This window comes from Cardiocondyla obscurior, linkage group LG06 (genome assembly GCF_019399895.1).
Source record: "Cardiocondyla obscurior isolate alpha-2009 linkage group LG06, Cobs3.1, whole genome shotgun sequence".
Lineage (NCBI taxonomy): Eukaryota > Metazoa > Arthropoda > Insecta > Hymenoptera > Formicidae > Cardiocondyla > Cardiocondyla obscurior.
In genome coordinates this window covers 7,927,302-7,950,177 of record NC_091869.1, presented here as the reverse complement: position 1 = coordinate 7,950,177, position 22,876 = coordinate 7,927,302, and the positions used below count along the sequence as shown (strand labels likewise).

Below are 22,876 nucleotides of genomic sequence, written 5' to 3'. Positions count from 1 at the left end.
GCGCGATTGCACATCGATTAACGATTAGCGACACGTCGAGATAAATTTGCTGGATAACAACCGGTTTATCAGACAAAAAGTAAAATTCAATTCAGTTAAATATCATCCCAGATTCACAAATTTTTCCTTTAAAGCTCGTAATAACAAGAGCGTTTGCTTAACCAACAACAAAACGATAAACTTTTTAAAATTTACAATTATTTCAATTATTGAATTTTACTCGGAAAAAAAAGAACCATTTTAAATTATCTTTTTTTTTATCTTCCCGCAAAAAATTAAGTTTTCGTCATTTTTAAATTAAATGGATCAACCACGGAAAGTAATTTACTTCAAATCGGAAGAAATTAATGTTTCCGAGTGTGCTCCAATTCGATAAGAGGATCTCACGTCGTAACCAGAGACAGATTTACGTTCTATTCGCAAATGATTCCGTCAAAAACGCGTGCAAACGTCCGGCAGCAACGTGCCGCGGCCACCATGCTTCTTGGAGCGCGCAGACGCGACGCGGTAATTGCGAGGCATAATTGCACGGCCCCCTTTGTTTCTTCAATTACTCGTCTAGACTGCCGGTTGGCGTGCGTGGGTGAAGAGAATGAAATGTCTCGACGGGAAGAAAAAAAAAAAGAAAGAAAAAAACGCGCAGCTGGTAGAAATTTATGATAATTAAAAGAATTTTTATAAAATTAATACTTCTTTTTCTCCTCGCCTGTGAATGTTATTATTTCATACACGAAAGAGTACTAAATTAAAAACTGAAAATTTTATTTACGTGATCCTGACGGTTGACGAGTCAACAATTTTTTCGATAAAAAACTGTTCGAAATATGGATAAGAAATTTTTATCGGCATTTATATTTGTCTGATACCGAATATAATTTATCGCGCTAATCATATCGCTGTTCGTTAATAACTTTTCAGCTTTCCGCGAAGCTCCTCGGAATCTCGGAATCCTGGCTCTTTAGACCCTTATATCCACGACTTGTTGAGTCCTTGAATTCTCTCGGATCATCGTAACCTAACGTGCGCAGTAACTCAATGAGTTAATTTCCGATCAATTAACAGTGAATTCTGTGTTTGCGCAGGTACTTAGGTAAGAATTTCAATTAGTGGACGAGGGAAGCGGAAAGGAAGCGGCGATGGGAGAAGGGGCACGATCGAAGACTAAGACAATTAACGGGGAGTTCGCCGAACAGGGTCGCGCTTCCGGGTTTTAACGAATCAACTACGGATTAATCGGGCTCGCGATTTTCCTGGCACGTGCAGTTTCTTTCTTTCGATCGAGCATCACATGAGCGCTCGGTCGCATTAACGATAATTCAACCATCGCTCTGGTCTCTCTAATTGCATTCGTTATAAGATACGTCGAGATACTATCATAGAGCGCGAGAGATATGCATTTTGTCTTATGTACTTGTAAAATGTGTAGGTATTTTGTTTCTTTCTTTTTTTTTTTTTCTCGCAAGCATAATTGTTTCCGAAAAGAAATAAAAATTTACAATAATTAATTTTATTATATTATAGATAATTAAAATTAATAAAGTCAGTAGTGTATTTTCGACGAATTTTTTTTTCCGTACATTGAGCTACTTCTGCGAACGGCAAGGGGTAAAGAACGAAGGGAAGGGTGCTTTGTGATAAGTTTTTCGGCTCGACGGCGAAGACTCGCCGGCTGATGAAGCGCAAGTGGAGGAAAGTTTATGAGCCCGGCTAATTTTTAAACAAAGCCTAATTTCCGTAACTTTATAGCATAGTCTCGCGGTGGTTATTACTTGCCGGGATAATAAATGATTATTACGCCGGTTAGGGAGAGGGCAAGACGGCGGCCGTAGGGATTTCCACGAAGGTGGGTGAATCGCTTTGATGTTTTCTCGCTCGAGTGGAAGCAAGCCGAGCGACAAACTCTTCGATATTCGGACAATGAAGAGCACTTCCCCGTTCCGGCAAAATCGGGGACGAGAGACCGCGGCGAGAATGGTTGGAAGTCCGACCCCATCCACCCTTTATCAGCAGTTGGTTATCTCTTCCGTATTTCTTCGCGGTTAAACTTTCGCGATACGCATCAACGCGCTCATCGTGTGCTTTTTCGCTGTTTCAAAGTAACCTTTTTTTTTCCCCCCTTTTTTTCTTTCTCTTCTCTTTCTTTCTCTCTTATGGGATTTCGTTCCCGAAATACACGATTCTTCGTGTTGCGCTCTTTCTCTTTTTCTCGCCCTTCCGCTCGCCGACAGGTCGTCAATGAAATAACTGCGAGCGGTGCCGCGAGACACGCGAAATTGATGAAAGTATGCGCGCCGCGCGCATTCCGTTCGCGCTTGCCGTCGAGCGGAGAGGAGCGGAGTCCGCGCGCGAGCACCTACGACGACGGTCCTTCTGCTCTCTTTCCATCTCTCTGTTCTTTATTAATGAGGGAGCATTCCCAGTGAATTTCGCGTCCCATGGACGGGAGCGAACGATGGCGCGAGGAATCCCGCGCGGAAATCAGCGCGTTCGCTCGAGTGAATGAAAAACAGATGCGCCCGAGAACTCGAAATCCGCTCCTCGTCCTTTGATCCTGAATAGACCGGGAGGTGGAGGGCGAGACCGACAGTAGGCGACCCGGTGTATTTTAATGTCGCCGGCTTTCGAATACACCCAATTACGAGAGGCGCGTTGCGGTTTCGCGAGCTATTCGCGTCAGTCAGAATTTGCATCGATCACGTCCGGCAAGCCGCTAATAAAGCCGAACGCCGGTCAAGTATTTTGTCAAGAGCCCGACGCGCACATCCCTGTCGACGCACACCACCGTGCTGTCGCACGAAGACTTTCAAATTAAATTCAACGACGATTTTAACCGAGCTAGCTCACTTCTCAGTCGAAAACAGTCAAAGAATTAAAACTCGTGCGCTCCTAAATTAAATTAATCGAGAAACGTCGAGGAAAATTTAGGTAAAAGTCAGAAAAAAGTTTATTACGTCAAATGTAAAAAAAAAAAAAAAAAAAAGACTAAGCGAAAGTCGCATTTGCCGTCGTCGTTTAACTTGAGAAGTGAAGGGTCAAAGTTCCACGGCAAGAGACTCGACACTTCATCTTCCTGAGAGACAGAAGGCGAGGACATTGAAGAGCCGAAGAGGGAAGGGAAGGAAAGGAAAAGAAGAGAGCGAGCGCGGTTTGGGCCTTCGGGCCCCGCTGCGCGAAGATGTAGGGATAAGAAGATATAAATGGGTCCTGATCGCAGTCTGAGAGCAAATATAGACCGGCGTAAGACATCGGGAGAGGATTCCCGACGGACCGAACGGGACCGAATGGCACCGGTATGGAAATGCGATCGGTCTTTAAACGTCGAACCGCGCGCAGCTATGTTAATTCCCGCGCGTGTTAGCCGAGGTGTAACTTCTGTTTATCTTCGTATCGGCCCCCAGCCAGATTTAACGAATACGAGCGGACCACCTGCGAGACGCGAGAAAGCCAGCGGCAGCCATTCCCGGTAAAGCCGCGTAATTCCCCGCGTAGTCCATCTATAGTCCGGCCGCGCGTTTCATCTGAGAAGGAATTAGGAAATCCTTTAATTGCAAGCCGCAAAGAAGGCAACGCGACTCGACGAAACAAAGAATTGTAGGTATCAATAGATTGGCGTTTAGCTTGTTGATAAAAAAAATTGTTTGGTCGATCTCTGTAAGGAGATTAAATTAAATACCGTTTTTTTTTTTTTTTCTCGGATCTCTTTACGTTAGTCGTTTCAAAATCACATCTGGAATACTTGATAAAATTTTATCACGTCCCGAGCCTGCGAGTGTACATGTATCCGTGGCATAAAAAAAAAAAGCGAGTTTATTCGATTCTTCGCACACGTGCTCCTTCATCGCCGGCGTACGTGGCGAATCTCGTCCGCCGATCTGATCCGATGTGATGGATTCACTTGGCGTGCAACGGAAACACGACGGCCGCGCGCGTCAACTAAGAACGGAAAACGAATACACGGATATCCTCCTTTTTCTCGCGCGCCTCCCCGGGTACACGGAGCCGATGAAGTATAACTTATGGCAAAACGGGCGGACTCGTCTTGTAAAGCAGATACAGCTAAGAACCGACATTAATGACCCCATTTGTATGCCGCGCGGCGAGCAAGTCGCGATAATGCGGAGTCGCCGAAACGCGCGATCTCGCGGAGTCGATTTTCGCGTGGCACTTCTTGCAATTAACCGACGTAATTTTTCATGCACCGCCGCTTAAAGCGAGATTTCTCCCCTCTCCCTTTGCCTTTTTATCGCTTAATTTCGCCGATGCCTCAAGTCGCGAGGGTTCGCCACGGTTAAAAGGGTAAGTGCGGAATTCGAGGTGCAAAAGTCCTGACGGAGTCAAGAACACAAAAATGAAATTCACGAAAGCGAGAATCTAAAGGATTCAATCGATAATCAAAAGAATCTCGGTATTTAAAATGCTGATAATCCGAGGAATCCAGGCGCTAAAGAATTTATGTATTTCGCGGGGGCTTGCATCTTTTGCGGAAGTATTGACAAACTGCAAGGCTTCTCGGGGAGATTTAACATTATAAAACGGCATTCCTAGTCTTGGATAGTCAAAAGTGACGCGCGTTGTAATGTGCGGCGAGACCGTAACGGATTTATTAAGAGAACGTAAAAAATGAAAATGCTCCTCGCGGAGCGAGCAACCGCTATTCAAAAGGAATTTCGAGATTAGAGGAGATGCCGTCGCGCCCGATGAATCATTTCGGGCACGCGATTTCTGGTATTCAAAGGAGGCGTTAAGTGATTAAACGACCAGTTGTCATCAGCGACATTAACATATTACGTGCCCCGTGGCTGGAGTTAATGTCTTGTATCCATCTAAGCCGCCTGCCGTCGTCGCGTGGGGAAAAAAATTATATATAACAGACGACGGTTCTTCAAGAAAGCGTTGAAATGACCGTCGACGAGGAGGAAAGGAGGTCTTGGCGTGATAAAAAGCGCCGTTGAATCAATAGACGTGTTTAGGCGGCTGAACACGTTTGGATAAATGACTTTCTAGCAAAACGAAATAATATGTGCAAGTTTTTCTTCTTTTTTTTAATATAGAAAAGTCAAATCAAAAACTAGATACCGTATAAATGCAAAAAATTTAATTTAAGAATGACGAGGGGGGAAAAAAAGAGTTTCGAGTTAATATTCCTAAGATAGATTGAGATCAAGAGAGTAAATTTGCAACAAGGTTTCGACCTAATTTGATGAGAAGCGCGGTATGTGTGGTGTAAAGTGAGTTAATATAGAGGTTCTCCTTCTATGAGGCGCGAACGCTTCTCTAGTTTCTCAGGATCACATAGACGCCGCACGCTGCGATGCGTGCAATTAAGGGCATACGCGAGAGGATCCTGGAAACTTGATCACAGGAAGCCCCGCTTATATGTTGAAAATTTATCCGAACTTGTAGATACATTGAGAATTGTTCCGATAACTTATTTTTGTATTAGCTCATTATTATAAAAAAAAAATAATTTATTAATAAATATATATTAATTAATTATATAATTATTTTGATTAAACTGTTTATCACACGGCTTTCAAAGATAAAGATCGGGGAGGCACGGTTAACTGTTAATCGCAACTTAACTCGTACAACGTTAACTCGGTCTTTCATTTAAAATTCAGCATGGCTTTGCCTCATCGATCTTACACATTTATGAGTAAGTATAAAGGAAGCGAGGTGACAGCCCATCTCCTAAAAGTGATTTATGTCGACATGACTACTTACCAACTAACTTATGGTGTTTACCGATTCAATTAGAGAATACAACCCGGCGGCCCCTTAAAACGAGATACATTCGTTTCGGCATTAATTTACGGAAACGGCCCGCTGTCATAACAAAACTATAATAGACCTTCGGCCGGTTGGCGCGCCGCCAGACTTTAGTGGCCGCATAAAATGCACCGGAATGTTTACCCACCACATTGTCCTCGACCACGTCGTAAATTAAATTCTCGAATCATTTTAATCGTAATCTCTCGTCTCAATCTTCTCATATCGCGCAAAATACGGAATCGTCCTTTTATGAAATTATTATTATCATGTGTGAAATAATTGCGCGACACGTAATCTCGTAATAATTAAGCACGTGGAAGTGTTAACTTTTAATAATACATTAATATTATATGTAACATTAATAAAAAAATTATATATAAATATTAAAAGCACCCGAGCAATTTAAATGAAGAGTTCGGAATCATGGTTATTTTCCGTACCGTCACTCGAAATCCATCGTCACGACTACAGATGCTCGTATTGTTTTCCACAAGCCATGCATCTCTCTTTTGCACCTCAAAACAAAATGTTTGTTAGCTTAAGCTGAGAGAGCTTTCGAGACGTCGCGAAAAACGAGAGAAGTGTCGGCAGGCACGCGACGTTTTTGCAGCTTAGGATAATGTCTGGGTATTCTTCCTGCAGACGACGAGACCAAGACGTTGAACAATGCGTCGCCTCTAAATTTACATGCTCCAAAGTCAGCGGCCCGCTCAAGTAATTCATCACGGAAACAGATGCTGAGAATCCTAGATCCCGCGGTGTTAAGCCTCCGATCCTGACTCGCGCCTAAGCTCGAGGAAGTATCAGTTTTTCTGGTTCCCTTAATTTATTTCGCGTTGAGACCACAAGACGATAAAATCTCGTTTTTCGGCTCTTTACTTATAAACCCTTCCATTACCCTGTAAATTAATAATCTTTTTTGGTCGAAAAATTTTATTTTATCGAACTAACGGAATAATTGACAGTTCTAGCTGCGCGATGAGGGCGAAAAGTAAACGTCGGCCGGGCGAAAGTATTTTTGCTAGGCTAAAGCGTTCATCGAACGAAAAGCCTGCGGCACACGAGGACAACAGCTGGCCGATGCGACAAATCATACCTTATTGGACAGCCTGCACGTCGACGTTCCGTACAAAACCGAGCCAGCACGTGCAAGCCGAATGCAGCGACGTGACCGGTGGTGAATCCTTAAGCTCTCTCTCACTCTCCGTTTCTTTTGCAAATCCTTTGAACGCGAATCACCCGTGAATTTATGAGGCGCCGTTTTGATCTCACGCTCATTTACTTCAACAACCGGAATATCTCGCTTTTACACATCGCTGAAAATTCTCTAAACGTACAAAAAGCACGTATAAATAATTTCGGGCTACTTGGAAATAGCGCGATAACAATTTCAACGAATTTGAAGATCGTACGAGCTCCCTTAACAAATGCTCGAGTTAGAAACGAGGATCACTTGACAATAAACGGATGCTGCAGTTCGATCGGCGAGCACGAATTCTGCGCGGAGGATGAAGGGCGATTAATTAGAAATTGTTCGATATCTGAGCGAGTGATCGAGTCGCCGACGAGCGATACAATCGTCGGTATCTCTTTGATACATCAGTTGGTCCTGACCAGACCAGTTCTGCTTGCCGTCCGGTCTAAATAATATCTGACCCAACGTGTGTCACGTGGTAGTTAGCGGTCAGAAAGAACCAGCGAAATGTCCATCAATGCGCCGAACGATCGAGAAACCAGTTCGATCGCTCTCTTCGTATGCAAGGTGGTATCGACGAAGAATCGAATCGAGAATTTCTGTTATTATTGCTTTATTTAATAAAGCAGGTGACCAAAGATCTGAAGTCAAGAACACAAAAATTTATGGCACAAAATGCTCAAAAATCCACAAATGTGGAGAAGTTACCGTCAGTATTCTCATCTAGATCTCCGAGTCAACAAGAATCACGTCCGAAACTCTCGAGAAGAGTACCTTTCTCGTCTTTCCCATGCGACACGATGTATATTAGTTTCCCAAATGCGGCTCGCGAGTTAACGCAATCACATTAGCATCCTGTTAAATGAAATTGCCCACCTCGAAAGGGAGAGGAGAAACGGAGTTCGTCGGCGAGCGAAAATAGACAACTCGCCGACACAGGCGGGCGGCATCGAGAGAAGTAAAAGGGAGAAATCCTCAGGCGGGGTGAGAGAGTTCCGCGGGGTTAAACAGCTGGTATTTCAGTAATGGAGCCTTATCGCCAGCTACTGCAGAAGTCCGAGCTCTCGTATTCCGACAACGGCGACAAAGTCGACGGCTCGGATATTCCAAGTCCGGTCTTTCGAAGCCGAGTCGGCGGCGGCGGCGGCGTTTATTAATTCGCCACTTACCTCGCATACTCGCGGCTCGTTTCTTCCGATAGAGATGAGGAATTAGCAGCATTTATTAACTTAAAACCGCGCGAATCGCCAACCGGAAAAACGCGACGGGGCCATCGTCGAAACTATCGATGTCACAAGTATACGTCTCAACCGCATCTGCTCAACGCAATTAATTCACGATCCGAGATGCTATCAATAATCGATGTAACCGATCGTTCGAATTTTTAATATCACCGTTTCGTCTTCCAGACGCCGTCGGATACGCTTAACGCTACACTACTTGCAAGTTCGGAAAAATCTTAATAATATATTATCTAAATTATTATTATTATTATTACAAATAATTTTTTAGACCTGTAAAGGTACGGAGAGACTTCCGATTTCCCGAATCTTTAGATCTTTAAAGTTTAAAGATACACAGACGACGATGTTACAGTTTCGTTTTAAGCGCGCGGGATTAAATCACGAATCGCGCTTTCAGTTATAATAACGTGCTCACAGAGATACCCGGCGTCTGAATTCCAGACTCCTGGCCCGCCCGGCGTTCGTAGCAGTTAATCTCGCGGGGATGCGTGTTTCGGCGGGATTACCGGGCGGTCGCTTGTCGTAATTGCGTTTAAATATACTCGGGAGTAGTCGCGGAGCCGCGGGCGAGGCAGTGCTCGCGGATACGAGGACACGCGGAGGTGCAGCGACGTGATTTGTGGCTTCGGCTTCGTAACAAATAGACGCGCGGGCATTTTCTCGGACACCGGGTGCGCAAAGTGAACAAAGACAAATGGTCGCACCGCGCGACGCACGTGACTAACGACGGGCGGGCCGATATCTGACGCGAGATTTTTTCCTTCCGAAAGATTCGATCGCCACCGATTCTTCACTCCGATGAACCGATCTCGCGAGATAAGGACTTCAAGTTCCCCGCGTCTCGCGAAAATGGCAAGGTCGAAATTTGATCGTAATTTTATAAAAATCAAGACAGACGATTTGTCCTCGCAATCCTTCCGTTCCTCGATATTTATTTATTCCTCATTTTTTCTTTTTTTTTTTTTTTTACTCAAGGCATCTAGAAATCCTAGAACCCAAGGATGCAAACTGTCGCGGAATCGAGGTTACGAGGATACGACGCGAGATCGAAAGATTTCCAGGGTCTCTGGATGGGTTTTTTTTTTGCTGTCGCAACGAGCGTCCGCGAGTTCGTCCATGGACGAACGTCCATCTGTCCGCGCGCGATCTGCAATTCAATGCAACCGCCTCGAGCAGAAACGCATCCGCGCTCTTTGACGAAGAAGGCACCACTCTGATAGACGGCACAAAAGAAACGGCTGCCGCGCGACACTTCCTTCTCTTCCGTCTCCTGTCCGCTTTTAAATATTATTCTCATTCGTTAATACACATAGATAATTCAATCGATAACTATAGTTATCTCAGACGAAGATTAAAAACTAAAAAAAATAAAAAAATTTCGATATAACTGCCCTACACCGGTACTTTGTATCGCGCCATTAATGACTGTCACCGGTATAAAAATTTGTTAATATTGAATGCAAGTGTTGCGCGAACGGAAATGATTGTTCTCTGGTACGATTTAAAAATCATTATGTCTGAATGCGCCACAAATCAGAGTGAGGAATGTCTGTATTCCGGGAAACGGACAGTATTCGCGGGGTGGTTACGACAGAATCATCACCATTCCGGTCTTTGGGCAGTCGTTTCAGGCCTTATACCAGAAGCGGCCGATCGCTTTTTGCCCGATGATTGTCCACCGGTGTGTGTTGTCTTTACCTGGCACTCGTGGCACCCGATCCCCGATACCGGGACGCCGTTTTATCTCAGCCACGCGGTCGCCGATCGCCGCTGCCGCCGGGTCACGTATTAATTTTTTCGTTTAAACCGGTAAGGCAAGTTCACCTCGATTTCGCGACGATTCGGTGAAAGTTTTGCGCGTCCCTTTTTAGCAGCGGCTGTGCCACTGCGACACTGACCACCGTCGCCGCGAAGGATAACGTTCTATATCGCGAAACTAGATTAAATCGTTGGACACTTTCGCGCGTTCGCCGACAGACACCGCGCGAAAACAATAGATGCCCACGGCAGGCGGAACGTGTTCAGTTTATAAAATTAAAAATAATTTTTCCTTCATACGCGGGAGAATTAATTAGACCGCCGCTAATTAATAAACCTCAAAGCGCGTTATCTGTTATAGATAAAAGTATTTCTTCTCACGCGTCACCGCGTACCGTCCGTTAAGGATCTATTCGAGAAACCCGTTTACCCCTACAGCGTCAGTAAGAAAAAGAATTCGCAGGAAAGCGAAATCCTCTGGAAGTAGACAAACGATAAAATAATATTTATTACGTAACGTGTGCTCGTACGGGGTCAGGCCCGTTCACTGGGAGACTGGCAGAAGCACCATTTTCCCGTTTAAGTGGCGATAAAAAAGTCAGCGACTTGAACTTCCAGATCCTGAATTTATCGAGACCTCGCAACACCCCTACTTATGACTCTCCTTCTATCCGTACCGCACCGTTTGATCCTACCGCGACCGAGGATGCCGTTGCTGTACCGGTCTGAAGTATCATCGTCGTCATGGCGAACGTCTCCCGATATTACCGTCGTGTGTCTTTTATTTCGAATTTTTCTTTCCTTTTATCCCTTCATACATTGGCGTGCCGCGGAGGAAAAGTCCGCGCACGGACCGCCGGCATGAGCTGCCAAGGTTCACCTACCTAAAGAGCAAACGTACACATCGAAACGTCCATCGACACCGCGGTTTATTAGCCACTTGACGTACCTGAGATCCGTACACCTTGAAGCAAGCCTAAAATGAGCGTGAGATGTCGAAAAGTAAAGTTGCCGAAAGTCGCGCTTGTAAAATCGAAATCATCGACGAATCGAAACGTAAATGAACTAGAAAAATTTGAAACGTTACGAGCGATTTATGCCACTTTATTAATTAATAATCCAAACTAGCCCGGCAATTAATTTTTTTCTCGAAATTAAATTTAATAATATTGGCATTGATTTTTGCGATAATGACAAAAAAACCCCGAAAAAAAAGGCAGCTAGAAGAATAGATTTCGACGGTGTCGATGCTCCCTGCTCGGTCGAGCACGACGGGGACGGCAATCGTAGCTCATAGCTAATACAGTAACAGCTTCTCTTCGACTTCGACAGGGTCAGCCGGACGGGCCCAGCTGGCTTTTACGACGCGTACTTCCATCGGCGCGGATTGATCATAATTAATTCGTTTTTCCTTCTCCAACCACGCTGCGGGCACCGTAAGCGAGATATCAAGACGCCGCGTCGGTACCAAGTACTCGCGTGACCGCGCCGGCGAATGTCGGAAGCGATTCGCACGGGGAGAGCTCCCTACGCTCGGCCGCGTCGGAAAAATGTTGTTCATCGCATGGTCAAGGGGTTAAGTAAAGACGTAGCGTAAGGTCTTGCGTGCCTCTCTGGGAACTCCCGATATACACCGTGGGCCGTGCGGGGAACGTTCAAATGTACCGCTCGCCTTGCTTCTTCTTTCTTTTACGGGCGCACGATCGTTCCGCGCGGCTTTATGGGCGAATTTTCTGCGTGACTCGTGCAATGGCGTAGGGCACGAATCCTGAGATCCAGGAAACGCGAAGGGAATGCCTGGGAGCCGGTAACGAGGACGGTGGAGGTGCAATCAAAATTTAAACAGTTTGATAGACACAAAGATTAATAATAAATTCTGGTTCATAAAAAAATGAAAAAAATATACACATATAACTTCCTGCCGGAATCTCAAACGGTGCTAATATATCAGGTTGCATAATCGCTCCCGTCACACTTTCCTTCCTCATTAATACGCGCGATCTTTATTCATGGCCGATTCGAAACACACGGATTGTAAATTCGTTTCTTCGGTTCATTACGACCTCGTGGAATTTCATGGAGCCAACCGTCGGCTTCCCGTTTCGCGATCAACAGGTCGAGTTCCACTCGGCTGCCGGGATTGTCGTTCCGCAATTTTAGAAATCGACGTCGCATTCTACCGCGATTTTCCGTGACAGGTTGTACAAGCGTTTGCGACAGTGATCTCATAGGTGGAATGCAAAGAGACGGCAGGCGAAAGGTCTCGCGCGCAAGGGATGGCGCTGGCCGAGAAACTAGTCCCGGTGAAAATTTATTCTGGCGAAGCGAGAACAACAAATTACCGGCCGGTAGTAGTCGATCTCTCCTAATACGACGCGACGGGAATGCCGAAGCCTGAAACGCGATATCAACATTACGAAGGATCGACGATGTATTGGCGGCCCGTTGGAAAGTAGATCGGCAGTAACCTCGTAATTAATTGTTTTATGGAAGAAACAGCGTCGACAGCCATAATCATCAGAATGTAACGCGTAAAATCCTAGATTTTAGAGAAAAGCTCCAAGTATCGAGGTTGAAGTAAAGATCGAACATTCGCTTCTAATTGCTCGTGACTTTAATTTTTTCGCGTGTAAAAAATTTAACGAAAACAAAGTAGAAACGTTTCCTCTCTGGAGCACCGGTCAGATTGATGAACGCGCCGATTATGGATCGCAAAGTAGTTGCGTCCTTCGTTAATCGCGAGGAGAGGCACGGTGCCGGTCGGTGGAAGAGAAACGCGCGGGAAACGGAGGGAAGAGAAATATAATAAAAGGAGCCATGGCGGGAGCCTGCTTTAGCCAGAACAGATCCCGCCGGGACGATAACACGAGGACACATCGCCACCTCGGCGCGACGATCGTAAAACTTGGCCAGGTAAAGGTGCGGCCCGTTTGAGACCTGCTGCTAGGAGGACGGACAGGAGCTGGTTATAGGCTAGGTATTATAGTCCTGGACTCCGCTGTCGGTCTATCTCGCGAGGGATGCACGTCCCGTACGCGTATCCTTCGGGGTGGTCTTGGCGACGACATCGGTTCATTAATCGGCCAGATACCCGAGAAAAATGCGCTTTTACGACCACTCTGCCTTCCTCACTCTATCTCGCCTTCGCCCCCTCCCCCCCCCTCTCTCTTTTTCTCTTTCTCTCACTCGCTCTATTTTTCTCTTTCTCAATCGCCGCCAGTTTCGTGAGGAAGGCGCCCGGTGGCTTATTAACGTCGCCAGGGAGACCTCGAGAAAGAGAACTGGGTAATTATACGCGAGATTCGATTAACGCGACACTTAACGATGTTGTTTCGGTCCCGGCCCCGGCCGGTGGCCGGAAGTCTACGAATGCGACTACGAATTGCGCCAGCTCGAGGTACCCCGTGTGTCTAAATGCCCCAGATTCTGAACGCTTTGAATTCTAATAGCTTGTAATCCACGTCTTGAGTTCTGGATACCTTGAATCCTCGTCCCCTTGGGGATTGAGTTCCTCAGATACCAAATGCCTTCGAGATCTTTGAGTCCGAAATCTTTCGCATTGCGAATTTCGTGAAAGTAACACGAATAAGAATGTTGTCTAAAATTTTTTAAACATTTGTTAGCCCTATTATCGTTAATCGTCTAACCACACAAATGTCGCAAGACACATGCGTGCCTGTCGAACATCGAAGAAGCATTCGTCAGGTAACAAGAACTAACGAAGGATAGACGGGTTCTTACGAATCTCTCCGGAAATCGGTATATACACGTGTTTTTTTCCGATTAATTGTACGCGCTTCGGTCACTGGACTTCCTTCCGTCGTCTAATTTTTTTACAAATCTCGCATTATGCAAAATGATACCAGACGAAAATAAAATATTTTGTTTTATTTCAAAGAATAAAGTAACTAAGAAAAAAATAAGATAATCACTAATTGTTTTTTTTTTTTTCCTCTTGATTAAACGATAAATCTGAAGATGCTGCTGCGATATTCAAGTCCCGGAAATATTTCTCGGCCCGGCTTAATGTCTTTGAGAGAATTGCGTAGTTTCCGCGACGCCTCGTGCATCATTCTTCGCGAACGCGGTCGGCTGTGTCGCGAGCATTCGTTTTCGCGCGGCCGTGTGAGAGCGGAGACGATAAAGCACGGCGGTTTCGGAGCGTCTCGTGAGAAAACGACGTGCATTTTTAACGCGCGTCACGTTGGTGCACGCGCGGGATGCTGCGCGGTCGACGCGCAGCGAAAAACACTAGCGCGGCTATTAATTCAGAGGACGGGGGACAGAAAGCAGAGGCCGGCAAAGGAACAAAATGAGCGACGCTCCTCCCGGTTGCTCGGGGCCTTAAATAAAAGGAAGAAGAGAGATTTAAATAAAAGTAAATTCGTGTCGCCGCGCCGCGCCGCGCCGCGTGGCCGCGTCAGCTATCCAGACTCCGAGAATATGAACCAGAGAATCCGCGGGATCCTCTCGCATCCCTCAGGGGAACCCCCTCGCGGAGGAAACCTGTCCAACCGTCGGGATCGGCTTTCCTTCCTTTGCTCCTCTTTGCTCGTATCGCGCGTTTAACGCTTTTGCCGGATGTTATCTCGCAATCGGGGAGCGGAAAAGAGAGAGAAAAGAAAAGAGACGTTCACGTTTCTACAGTGTCTCTGGGAGATTGATAGATAAATGGGCCAGTGATACTTTACGGCTGTGCGTCTTGAAGCGAGAGAGAGAAGGCTTGTTTAATTGCACACATTTTTGTTTATTCAAAGTTAAATGTTAAATAAACTTCTGATTTAAGAAAATGTATACTTTTAAATAAATATGTATAACAGAAAAATAAAAAAAAAAGTCTACGGGTTTTTAATTAAAGAACATGTTACATCGATACGTCAAAAAATTTATATTAGTACTTATTCCATAATCCACAAAAACCTTTGATTTTGTAAGGCCCTGAGAAACTTCTACTTTTTAGAAGGCAGCTTATTCTTTTCTTTTCTCTTCTCGTATTCCAGTCGATAAATTTTAGCGGCCTTCATTTACATATCGAGATAAAACGAGAGATACCAAAATATAACTACCTAATACATACATTATCCTCAAATTTTTAATCATAGTTTTTAAATTAACCGCTAAATAAATGACATAATAATGTCACATAAAAATTTAAAAAATTTAATCGCGGCCTTCCTATCTTTTTTCTTTTTTGTCTCCTGCAATTTTCTTTTCTTTTTAATTCCACGAAGCAGTAATTTATATTGTAGAAATGCATATACATTTATTGAACGAAATGTATACACACCTTTAAAAATACCTGCGAAAGTTCGTCTATTTACTTTGAAACAATATTTTTAAAACAAATTGTTAGATAGTATTTACAAGATATTGTTTTTAGGATTCTCTCACAGTATTCTGCTCCTCGGAATGTTTTCGTTTCCTGAGAATGTGCTCTCAAGAATATTCCCGGTGCGCATCACTAGTTACAAGCGGTTTAATATTACCTAAGCAAGGCTGCCGCTGGAAAAAAGGAGCATTACTTTCCCACCGGGCCCGGGAAAGACGGTGCTCGACACCCCACGGTGCACGGATGGGTGCTCAGCAAGGGCAGGAGCACGCCTGACCTCCCGGCAGACAAATTAAAATGATGCATAAGCGATTCCACGCGTTACTCGCGAAAACTTCTTCCTTCTTGCCATCTCAACTATTTCAAGACGCGCGAGCGATATATTGTTCCGTCGGCGGTGTTTGTCGAATTCTAAGAAGGGACACTAGGCAACACTCGAAAGGAACTGAGAAATGGAGAATAGAGTGATTCGAGGGGACTACTTGTTATTCGACAACTCGGAAGATTCCATACGTAAAGAAGGAATCTAAAATTGGTAACCTTAAACGCGAAACAAACAAATTTAAGGACTACATTTTGAAGCCTAAAGAATTATTTTTAATTGTATTTTAATTATAATTTAAGTTTCAGTAAAAGAATTTCTAATAAAATAAAAAAATTTATATAAACCGAATACAAAATATCAAATTAATGTTAATCTTTTGTTATATAATTCAATACGAACTTCTATAAATAAATTTTATTTTATAATAAACTGAATAAAGATTCAATGCGATATTTTGCTGAATATAGTCATTTTTTGACACAATTTATTACGATAGTAAAGAAAATTTATTCACCGTAAAAACGCAAACAGTCGATGTAAAATACGAGCAAAACTGATAGATAACTGCGATTTTTTTTTTTTAACCAAACGCCTAACTTAATGACTAGCGTGGGTCTGCTTTTAATTGCTCCAAGCATTTTAAGTACCAGAGCCAGGAAATCAAAAATAGGGTTATAAAAATGTGTGAATGGACCACCTCTGAAAGTTGGGTGTCGTAGCGCATTTTATTAGCGCTTTCGCACAATCTGTTACTTTATCTATTAGCGACAGATAGTATCGCGGCGTCATTAAGCTAATAAATTAATTAGGGAGCGTAATAAAAATATAATCAACTCATTTTCTTTCAAATGCTCAATTTTGGAATTTTGAAATATAACTCTCGTTAAAAAATTCTATCGAATTAAAAATTTCGGTTTTCTCCGTTCTTAAAAATTAATATAGCTTCCGATAACAGCATTAACGTTTATAAAATATTATTGAAAAGAAAGATCGACTTACCCTGTCATACTGATGCGTCGCCGTGGCCGCCGGGAAGGGTTGAAAGGGAGCCGGTCTGGCTGGACTGTGGTGGGCCGCGTGCGGATTAGCGTGAGGGTGGCTGTGCGGGGCCGCATGGGGGTGTGTCGGATGCGGCGGCGGTGGCCGATGGGTCTGGTAGAGGTAAGGATAATATTGATACATCACATCGGAGCAGCTCATCACCCCGCCCGGGCCCGACACCCCAGAGCTGGCCTGCAGACTTGCGTACCCGAACGTCGCACCACCCTTTCGAGCAACACCACTCTTGAACTGGTCCTCCAATTCCGACGATGGCTCGCGCCGCGGTCGGATCAAACGTTCGAAATCATCCGCACATAGAGTCACTAGAGTCCGATCGTCACTAGGGATAATGGTCCATGCTGTAACGTACGATAACAGCGAGGTAGTTTAATGCGTTATTGTCAAACAGCTTTTCTTTACTTTAATGTTAAATAAACGACGTGGTCAATACTGTTTATAAAAAATTGAATGGCTTGTCATTCGTATAAACGTTTATATTAATTTTATGAAAGATATCGTCAGTAAAAAATGTTTGATTTTTTAATATTATATAATTGCAAACGCTTTCGTTTTTTGCGAGGAAAATAAAAGAAATAATTACGATAGATAAGACATCTGCTGGTAAATTACATAAAATTCTCTTGTCAGTCTCGTTTAGATGCAATAATAATTATTTTACAGCAAAATATAATACGTAATAAATAATGTGGCAAAGAATAAATCTTTTTCAAAAAGTATTGAACTGCAGCGACTCATAAAATTATATAACTTTTTGCGAGAGATAAAATAAACAAACATTGAACGAACCAGTCGTTTCTTTTGATCTTTCTTTGATCAATGAGTCGATTTAAACCAAATTTTTCAATTATTGTCAACAAGATTTATTGAGTGTCAAACATATCTTGAACGCAAAATTATACGAAAAATAAACAAGACACGTGAAGATCTTCTTTACTTTTACTATCTTACTTTCTAAAACATTCTTTTTTAATATTTCTTCCAGTAATAAGTTTTCGTAACATTTTCCTTCTTCCAAAAACTTTTTTCTCAAATATTTCCCTTAAGAACTTTCTAATTTCAATGGTACATCGATCACTTGCTACAACGCGCACAGTGGAACTCCATAGATTTCAATTCAACTAATTTAAATTGTTCACAATTTGCAGTTCGTTGATGGAGCTTACCGTCTCGGGCAAAACTATTGAACTTTTCTCCCTCGCTAACACTTGATATGCACTTCACTTAATTAGCAATTGCTGTCACCGTCCTCATCACTTCGTCTCATGAGTCAAATGTCGAGTTTCATTCAAATTATTATCTATTTCTTTTTTTTACAATTCAACATGTTTTCAATGACATGTTTTCGTTAGCGGTAAAATTACGATGATTCAATTATCCAACACGTTCAGTTTAATGTAAAAGTCAGGCGGTTTTCTTGAATATAAAAAAAAATAACCAGTTGGCGAACGAAAAGCGAGTTCTCACCCTCGCAACGTGGAGAAGCGGAGCGTGTCACCGATGGTGAAGTGTCTCTCATGGGTGAACACAGACTGAAACCCCCCGGACGCGACACCGTGTGTCACCCTCTCTCCATAGAACCTCTCGCTGTCTTTTTCTAAAGCCGTCCCCGTCGCCGTCGTTTTCGAGCCGAGCGGCTGACTCTGGTATTCTCTTTCCCTATACCTCCACCCCAACATGTTGAGACCGCGGCAACAGGATCCGCCTCCTGGCAGTACCAACATCGGCCAATCGCCGTGCCTGATCGTCAGGGCCAATCGCACTTGGTCTGCCACTACCACGAGCTCTCCCCGTATTGATCCCACAATGAACCCGACTGCAGCTGTGGTATTAAGAAGTTCGTTCTTGGGTAAAACCACCCCCGCCTAGACCTACCCCGCTCTCTGCCGCCCTTCCACCCTCCGGCTTCTTCGTGGTCTTCATCCTCCGCTATGGCCTTCCTCCTATTCCGGGCAACCATCCCCCGCAGCGCGCATAATGAGTCTTAATTAACAGTTTCGCGGTGTTTTGGGAAGCTTAATTTGCCGTGGTGAAAAGGGAAGAGGGAGAGAAAGAAGAAATAGGGTGAAGAAGATGGCGTCTTCAAGGCAGAACTTCTGAGAAAATGTTGTGCCGTAGAAATCGCATTTTCAAGCGAGACCGATCGAACGATTTGTAGCTTTATCTTATCAACATAATTCTGACAAAATTTTTAAAATAAATGAGACTTGAAGCTTTGCTTATTTTTAACACTATTTTTAAATTCACAATTAAATGTTATTCAGCTATCTTTTTATTTAATCATTATTACTATATTAAATAATCACTTTGCAATTCCTAGAATAAAGAATAAAAAGATTGATAAAGTTAAAAAAACATTAACAGTACATACATTTGACTTAGACCGTTGTTTTAATCATATTTGCTATCGTATTTAATAAATTAATAATTTTATATTAATTAGGTACGTGTAAATATTCTTTAAAAAAAAATGGTACGTTTTCAAAAATATTTTTACCTTACAGATACAGACACAGACAACAACAGCGTTCAATGCGAGACAAAATGAGGAATTCCCATTTTTCGTGACACTTTTCTGTGAACTCTCCGTATCAGTTACGTAAAGCGTATCATTCATTTACTTTCCTCATCGTTATCTCGTAACTATGCTAATATATGTGTAAACGGGTATTTACATGATTTCACATTTATAATGATAACGTTTGTTTTTATGTATCAAATTTTTATTGTGTTAAAGACATAGATATGAATGCAATTTATTTATCTTTGAATATTTTCTATTTTATTCGCAACATAATAATAATAAATAAGCAATTAAAAATAATGCCGCTTTCAAATTTTAATGGTTTCTTTTAAAGATTAATGACTGTCGTAAAAAAAATATAATTAAATAGAAGTACAGATATTTCAAAAACAAAATAAAAATGAAATCAATGATACCGTAAAAATATTTTTTCAAACAAAAATGCAAAGTCATAAATTGTGAATATGGTCATACGTAATCAATGTAATATTTTCAATAGGAATAATTTATTAAATTATTGTTATTAATATTAATAAATTATTTATATAAAAAAAATTAAATAAAATGTATATAACTATACGTTTCATTTAATTTACGTCGTATGTGTCTAAGAAAAGTTTAACAAAGAGGATATTAATCTTATCACTGTGCATGCCTGTGCAGCTACCGCAGCTTAAAACATGAGGAAAATACGTTCAGAAGTAGTGAAAGTGTTATTTTCTACACGAGGAATCCCCGACGCGAGTGAATGTCGCGTGAGCTAAATTGACTGGCACGTTTAATCTACCACGGGGAATTACTTAAAGCGAGAAGTGACGCAACGGGACCAAACGAGTACATCCCCGGGAATTTGAGATTAGTATATAAGCATTCGAAGTAAGACGAACAGGCATCAAAAGCAGTTTCACACTTCAAGTGAAAACATATCTTGCTTTTACAAAGAAATAGTCATCATGAAGCTGTTAGTTTTTGTGCTGGCTTTGTCTTGTGCGGTAGCATATACGAGTGCTAACTTGGCGAACATACAGTCACAATCAGACGATCTGGTTCTTTCATTACACGTAAGTAATTATTAATATTTACGTTAAGAATTTATTAATTTACAAAAAACTACACTGAAAAAAAAATTTAGTTGCATACGTCCAAACAAATGTTTATTTAAAGTGAGCAAAAATACATTTACATTAGTAAAATATATTGTATATTTTAATATATTTTATTAATTCAAATATATTTTTGCTTACTTTAAATAATTTATTTGTTTGAACGTATTCAACTATATATTTTTTTAGATTAAATTATTTTTTTTCTCAGTGTATAAACATGATAATTAAAATAGTTCAAATAATTATTTTTATTTATAGGTACATGTAGAAAAATTATATATTCAAAAATATTAATTTTTTTTTAAGGAACCACGTTTTCGTCGCCAAACTAACATAAAACATGAACAGCCGGAAAGAGGTTCAATATCGATTCAAAGAGGGCAGCTTCTGACTGGTTCGCATCGTCAGCCGACCTGGGACGTTAACGCCAGAGCCAATGTCTTTAACAAAGGCCGAACAAACGTTGATGTTTATGGAGGAGTGAGCAAAGTACCTGGACAACGAACGCAACCGCATATCGGTATTCAAGCTGAAAGAAACTTTGGTAACAACGGATTCATCAGAGGTCACGGCCAGCTTCAGCCAGGCCAAGGAGGTCACAGAGTCTCTCCATCAGTTGGCGTAACTGGTGGTTTCCGATTCAGAAGAGAGGCCGAACCTCAAAGAACTTCACTAAGCTTTCAAGGATCGCAACCTCTGAGTGGACCAATGCGACAACCTTCGTGGGATCTTAATGTTAATCGTAATATCATGAGTAACGGCCGCGGAAACGCCGATATTTATGGAGGAGTGAGCAAAGTACCCGGACAACGAGCGCAACCGCACATCGGTATTCAAGCTGAAAGAAATTTTGGTAACAGCGGATTCATCAGAGGTCACGGCCAGCTTCAGCCAGGCCGAGGAGGACACGGAGTCTCTCCATCAATTGGCGTAACTGGTGGTTTTCGATTCAGAAGAGAAGCCGAACCTCAAGGAACTTCACTAAGCTTTCAAGGATCGCAACCTCTGAGTGGACCAATGCGACAACCTTCGTGGGATCTTAATGTTAATCGTAACATTATGAATAACGGCCGCACAACTGCCGATATTTATGGAGGAGTGAGCAAAGTACCCGGACAACGAGCGCAACCGCACATCGGTATCCAAGCTGAAAGAAATTTTGGTAACAGCGGATTCATCAGAGGTCACGGCCAGCTTCAGCCAGGCCGAGGAGGACACGGAGTCTCTCCATCAATTGGCGTAACTGGTGGTTTTCGATTCAGAAGAGAAGCCGAACCTCAAGGAACTTCACTAAGCTTTCAAGGATCGCAACCTCTGAGTGGACCAATGCGACAACCTTCGTGGGATCTTAATGTTAATCGTAACATTATGAATAACGGCCGCGGAAACGCCGATATTTATGGAGGAGTGAGCAAAGTACCCGGACAACGAGCGCAACCGCACATCGGTATCCAAGCTGAAAGAAATTTTGGTAACAGCGGATTCATCAGAGGTCACGGCCAGCTTCAGCCAGGCCGAGGAGGTCACGGAGTCTCTCCATCAGTTGGCGTAACTGGTGGTTTCCGATTTAGAAGAGAAGCCGAAGATGCTGATGAAGTAGAGCTAACCGAAGAATATTAAAAAAAAAACTCACCGCAACTAAATAGTCTGATACATAAAAAAAAAAAAAATTTATATTTAAAAAATACTATATTATATTTGCTATATATTTATTATATTTAATAATAATAATATTAATAATAATAATACGCAATTTATGAATATTTTTTGTTAATTTACTTGAAAAATAATCTATTATTTAAAAAATAAATAAAATCTATTTCCATAAAATAAATATTAATTGACTTGTGTTATTTCTTTTACTATTTGCAAAGTAAATCAGTAATTATTGTGCCTGAAGGGTGGTATCCGACAAACACTTGACCGTATCAAATCGTATCCGATGTCACCAGACGATATCGAATTTCGCGTGTTACTTAGCAGGTTCGAGCCACGGGTGAAAATCCAATAAGTTTCGACAAGCGTGACAAGAGCATCGCGTTTTTTTCGCGAGGGGTCTCAAAACATGATGATTAAATACTTTCGCCTAAGCATCAAGAACGTGCAGTCATTCTGCACGTGGCCACTGCAACAATAGACAGATACAGGGGAAAGCGGGCGAGGTGCAACCCCCCCGCTATCTAATAGCCAAGCATTAAATTTGTCAGTGATATTGCCGGGGGGGAGTCGCTCTTGCCCTTGCCCTTTCCGGACCATGAATGGAGAGGGACAACTGAAATATGCCGCCACTCGTACTTTCGTCCCCTCCTGATATCGCGAGGGGCACGGTTCGAATAAATGCCGCGGACAATAGGAAGCGAGATGTAAAGACACTGGGCGAATAAACCCCACGCGCTTTGAGATATTATTCTTTTCCGACACGTGCGCACTAACCAAAAGATCGGCTACCTAACTACTTGACGGCCGTGGAAAAACGTAAAAATGATGTAGGAACAGAAGACAATTTAAAATGTCATATTTCAAAAATCTAAATATTTAACATAAACTATAAATCATTTCTTGCA

The 22,876-nt window shown here is 42.6% G+C and overlaps 3 protein-coding genes across 4 annotated transcripts in view; 2 read left to right on the top strand and 1 right to left on the bottom strand.

Moving 5' to 3' along the window:
* The window catches only part of Vg (transcription factor vestigial), a 41,522-nt gene extending 21,720 nt beyond the window's left edge, over positions 1 to 19,802 (bottom strand). Inside the window, exons 1-2 of one of the 2 annotated variants that reach the window (XM_070657470.1) lie at positions 17,634 to 19,802; positions 16,623 to 17,023 (exon numbers count right to left, since the gene is read on the bottom strand). In XM_070657470.1, the coding sequence (XP_070513571.1) occupies positions 16,623 to 16,823 (201 nt within the window). In that variant the 5' untranslated portion in view covers positions 16,824 to 17,023; positions 17,634 to 19,802. The remainder of the gene's footprint in view (positions 1 to 16,622; positions 17,024 to 17,633) is intronic. The other variant, XM_070657472.1, reaches the window with a different exon arrangement.
* LOC139103240 (uncharacterized) lies at positions 3,083 to 4,631 on the top strand. The gene is made up of 2 exons (XM_070657717.1): positions 3,083 to 3,464; positions 3,759 to 4,631. Exons 1-2 carry the CDS (start codon positions 3,198 to 3,200, stop codon positions 4,011 to 4,013), a joined length of 522 nt encoding a protein of 173 aa, XP_070513818.1. The 5' UTR covers positions 3,083 to 3,197; the 3' UTR covers positions 4,014 to 4,631.
* Positions 19,803 to 19,837: 35 nt separating the features above from the next.
* LOC139103096 (uncharacterized) lies at positions 19,838 to 22,162 on the top strand. The gene is made up of 2 exons (XM_070657461.1): positions 19,838 to 20,267; positions 20,619 to 22,162. The coding sequence occupies exons 1-2, from the start codon at positions 20,160 to 20,162 to the stop codon at positions 21,930 to 21,932; spliced, it is 1,422 nt and encodes a 473-aa protein (XP_070513562.1). The 5' UTR covers positions 19,838 to 20,159; the 3' UTR covers positions 21,933 to 22,162.
* Positions 22,163 to 22,876: the final 714 nt, after the last annotated feature.

What these genes read in the sequence shown, in the direction of transcription:
- LOC139103240 (XM_070657717.1), top strand. Translation starts at nt 3,198, where the DNA reads ATGGGTCCTGATCGCAGTCTGAGAGCAAATATAGACCGGCGTAAGACA. An exon ending in CCAGCGGCAGCCATTCCCGG is followed by an intron (nt 3,465 to 3,758) that starts TAAAGCCGCGTA and finishes TTTATCACGTCC; the next exon opens with CGAGCCTGCGAGTGTACATG.
- LOC139103096 (XM_070657461.1), top strand. Translation starts at nt 20,160, where the DNA reads ATGAAGCTGTTAGTTTTTGTGCTGGCTTTGTCTTGTGCGGTAGCATAT. An exon ending in ATCTGGTTCTTTCATTACAC is followed by an intron (nt 20,268 to 20,618) that starts GTAAGTAATTAT and finishes TTTTTTTTTAAG; the next exon opens with GAACCACGTTTTCGTCGCCA.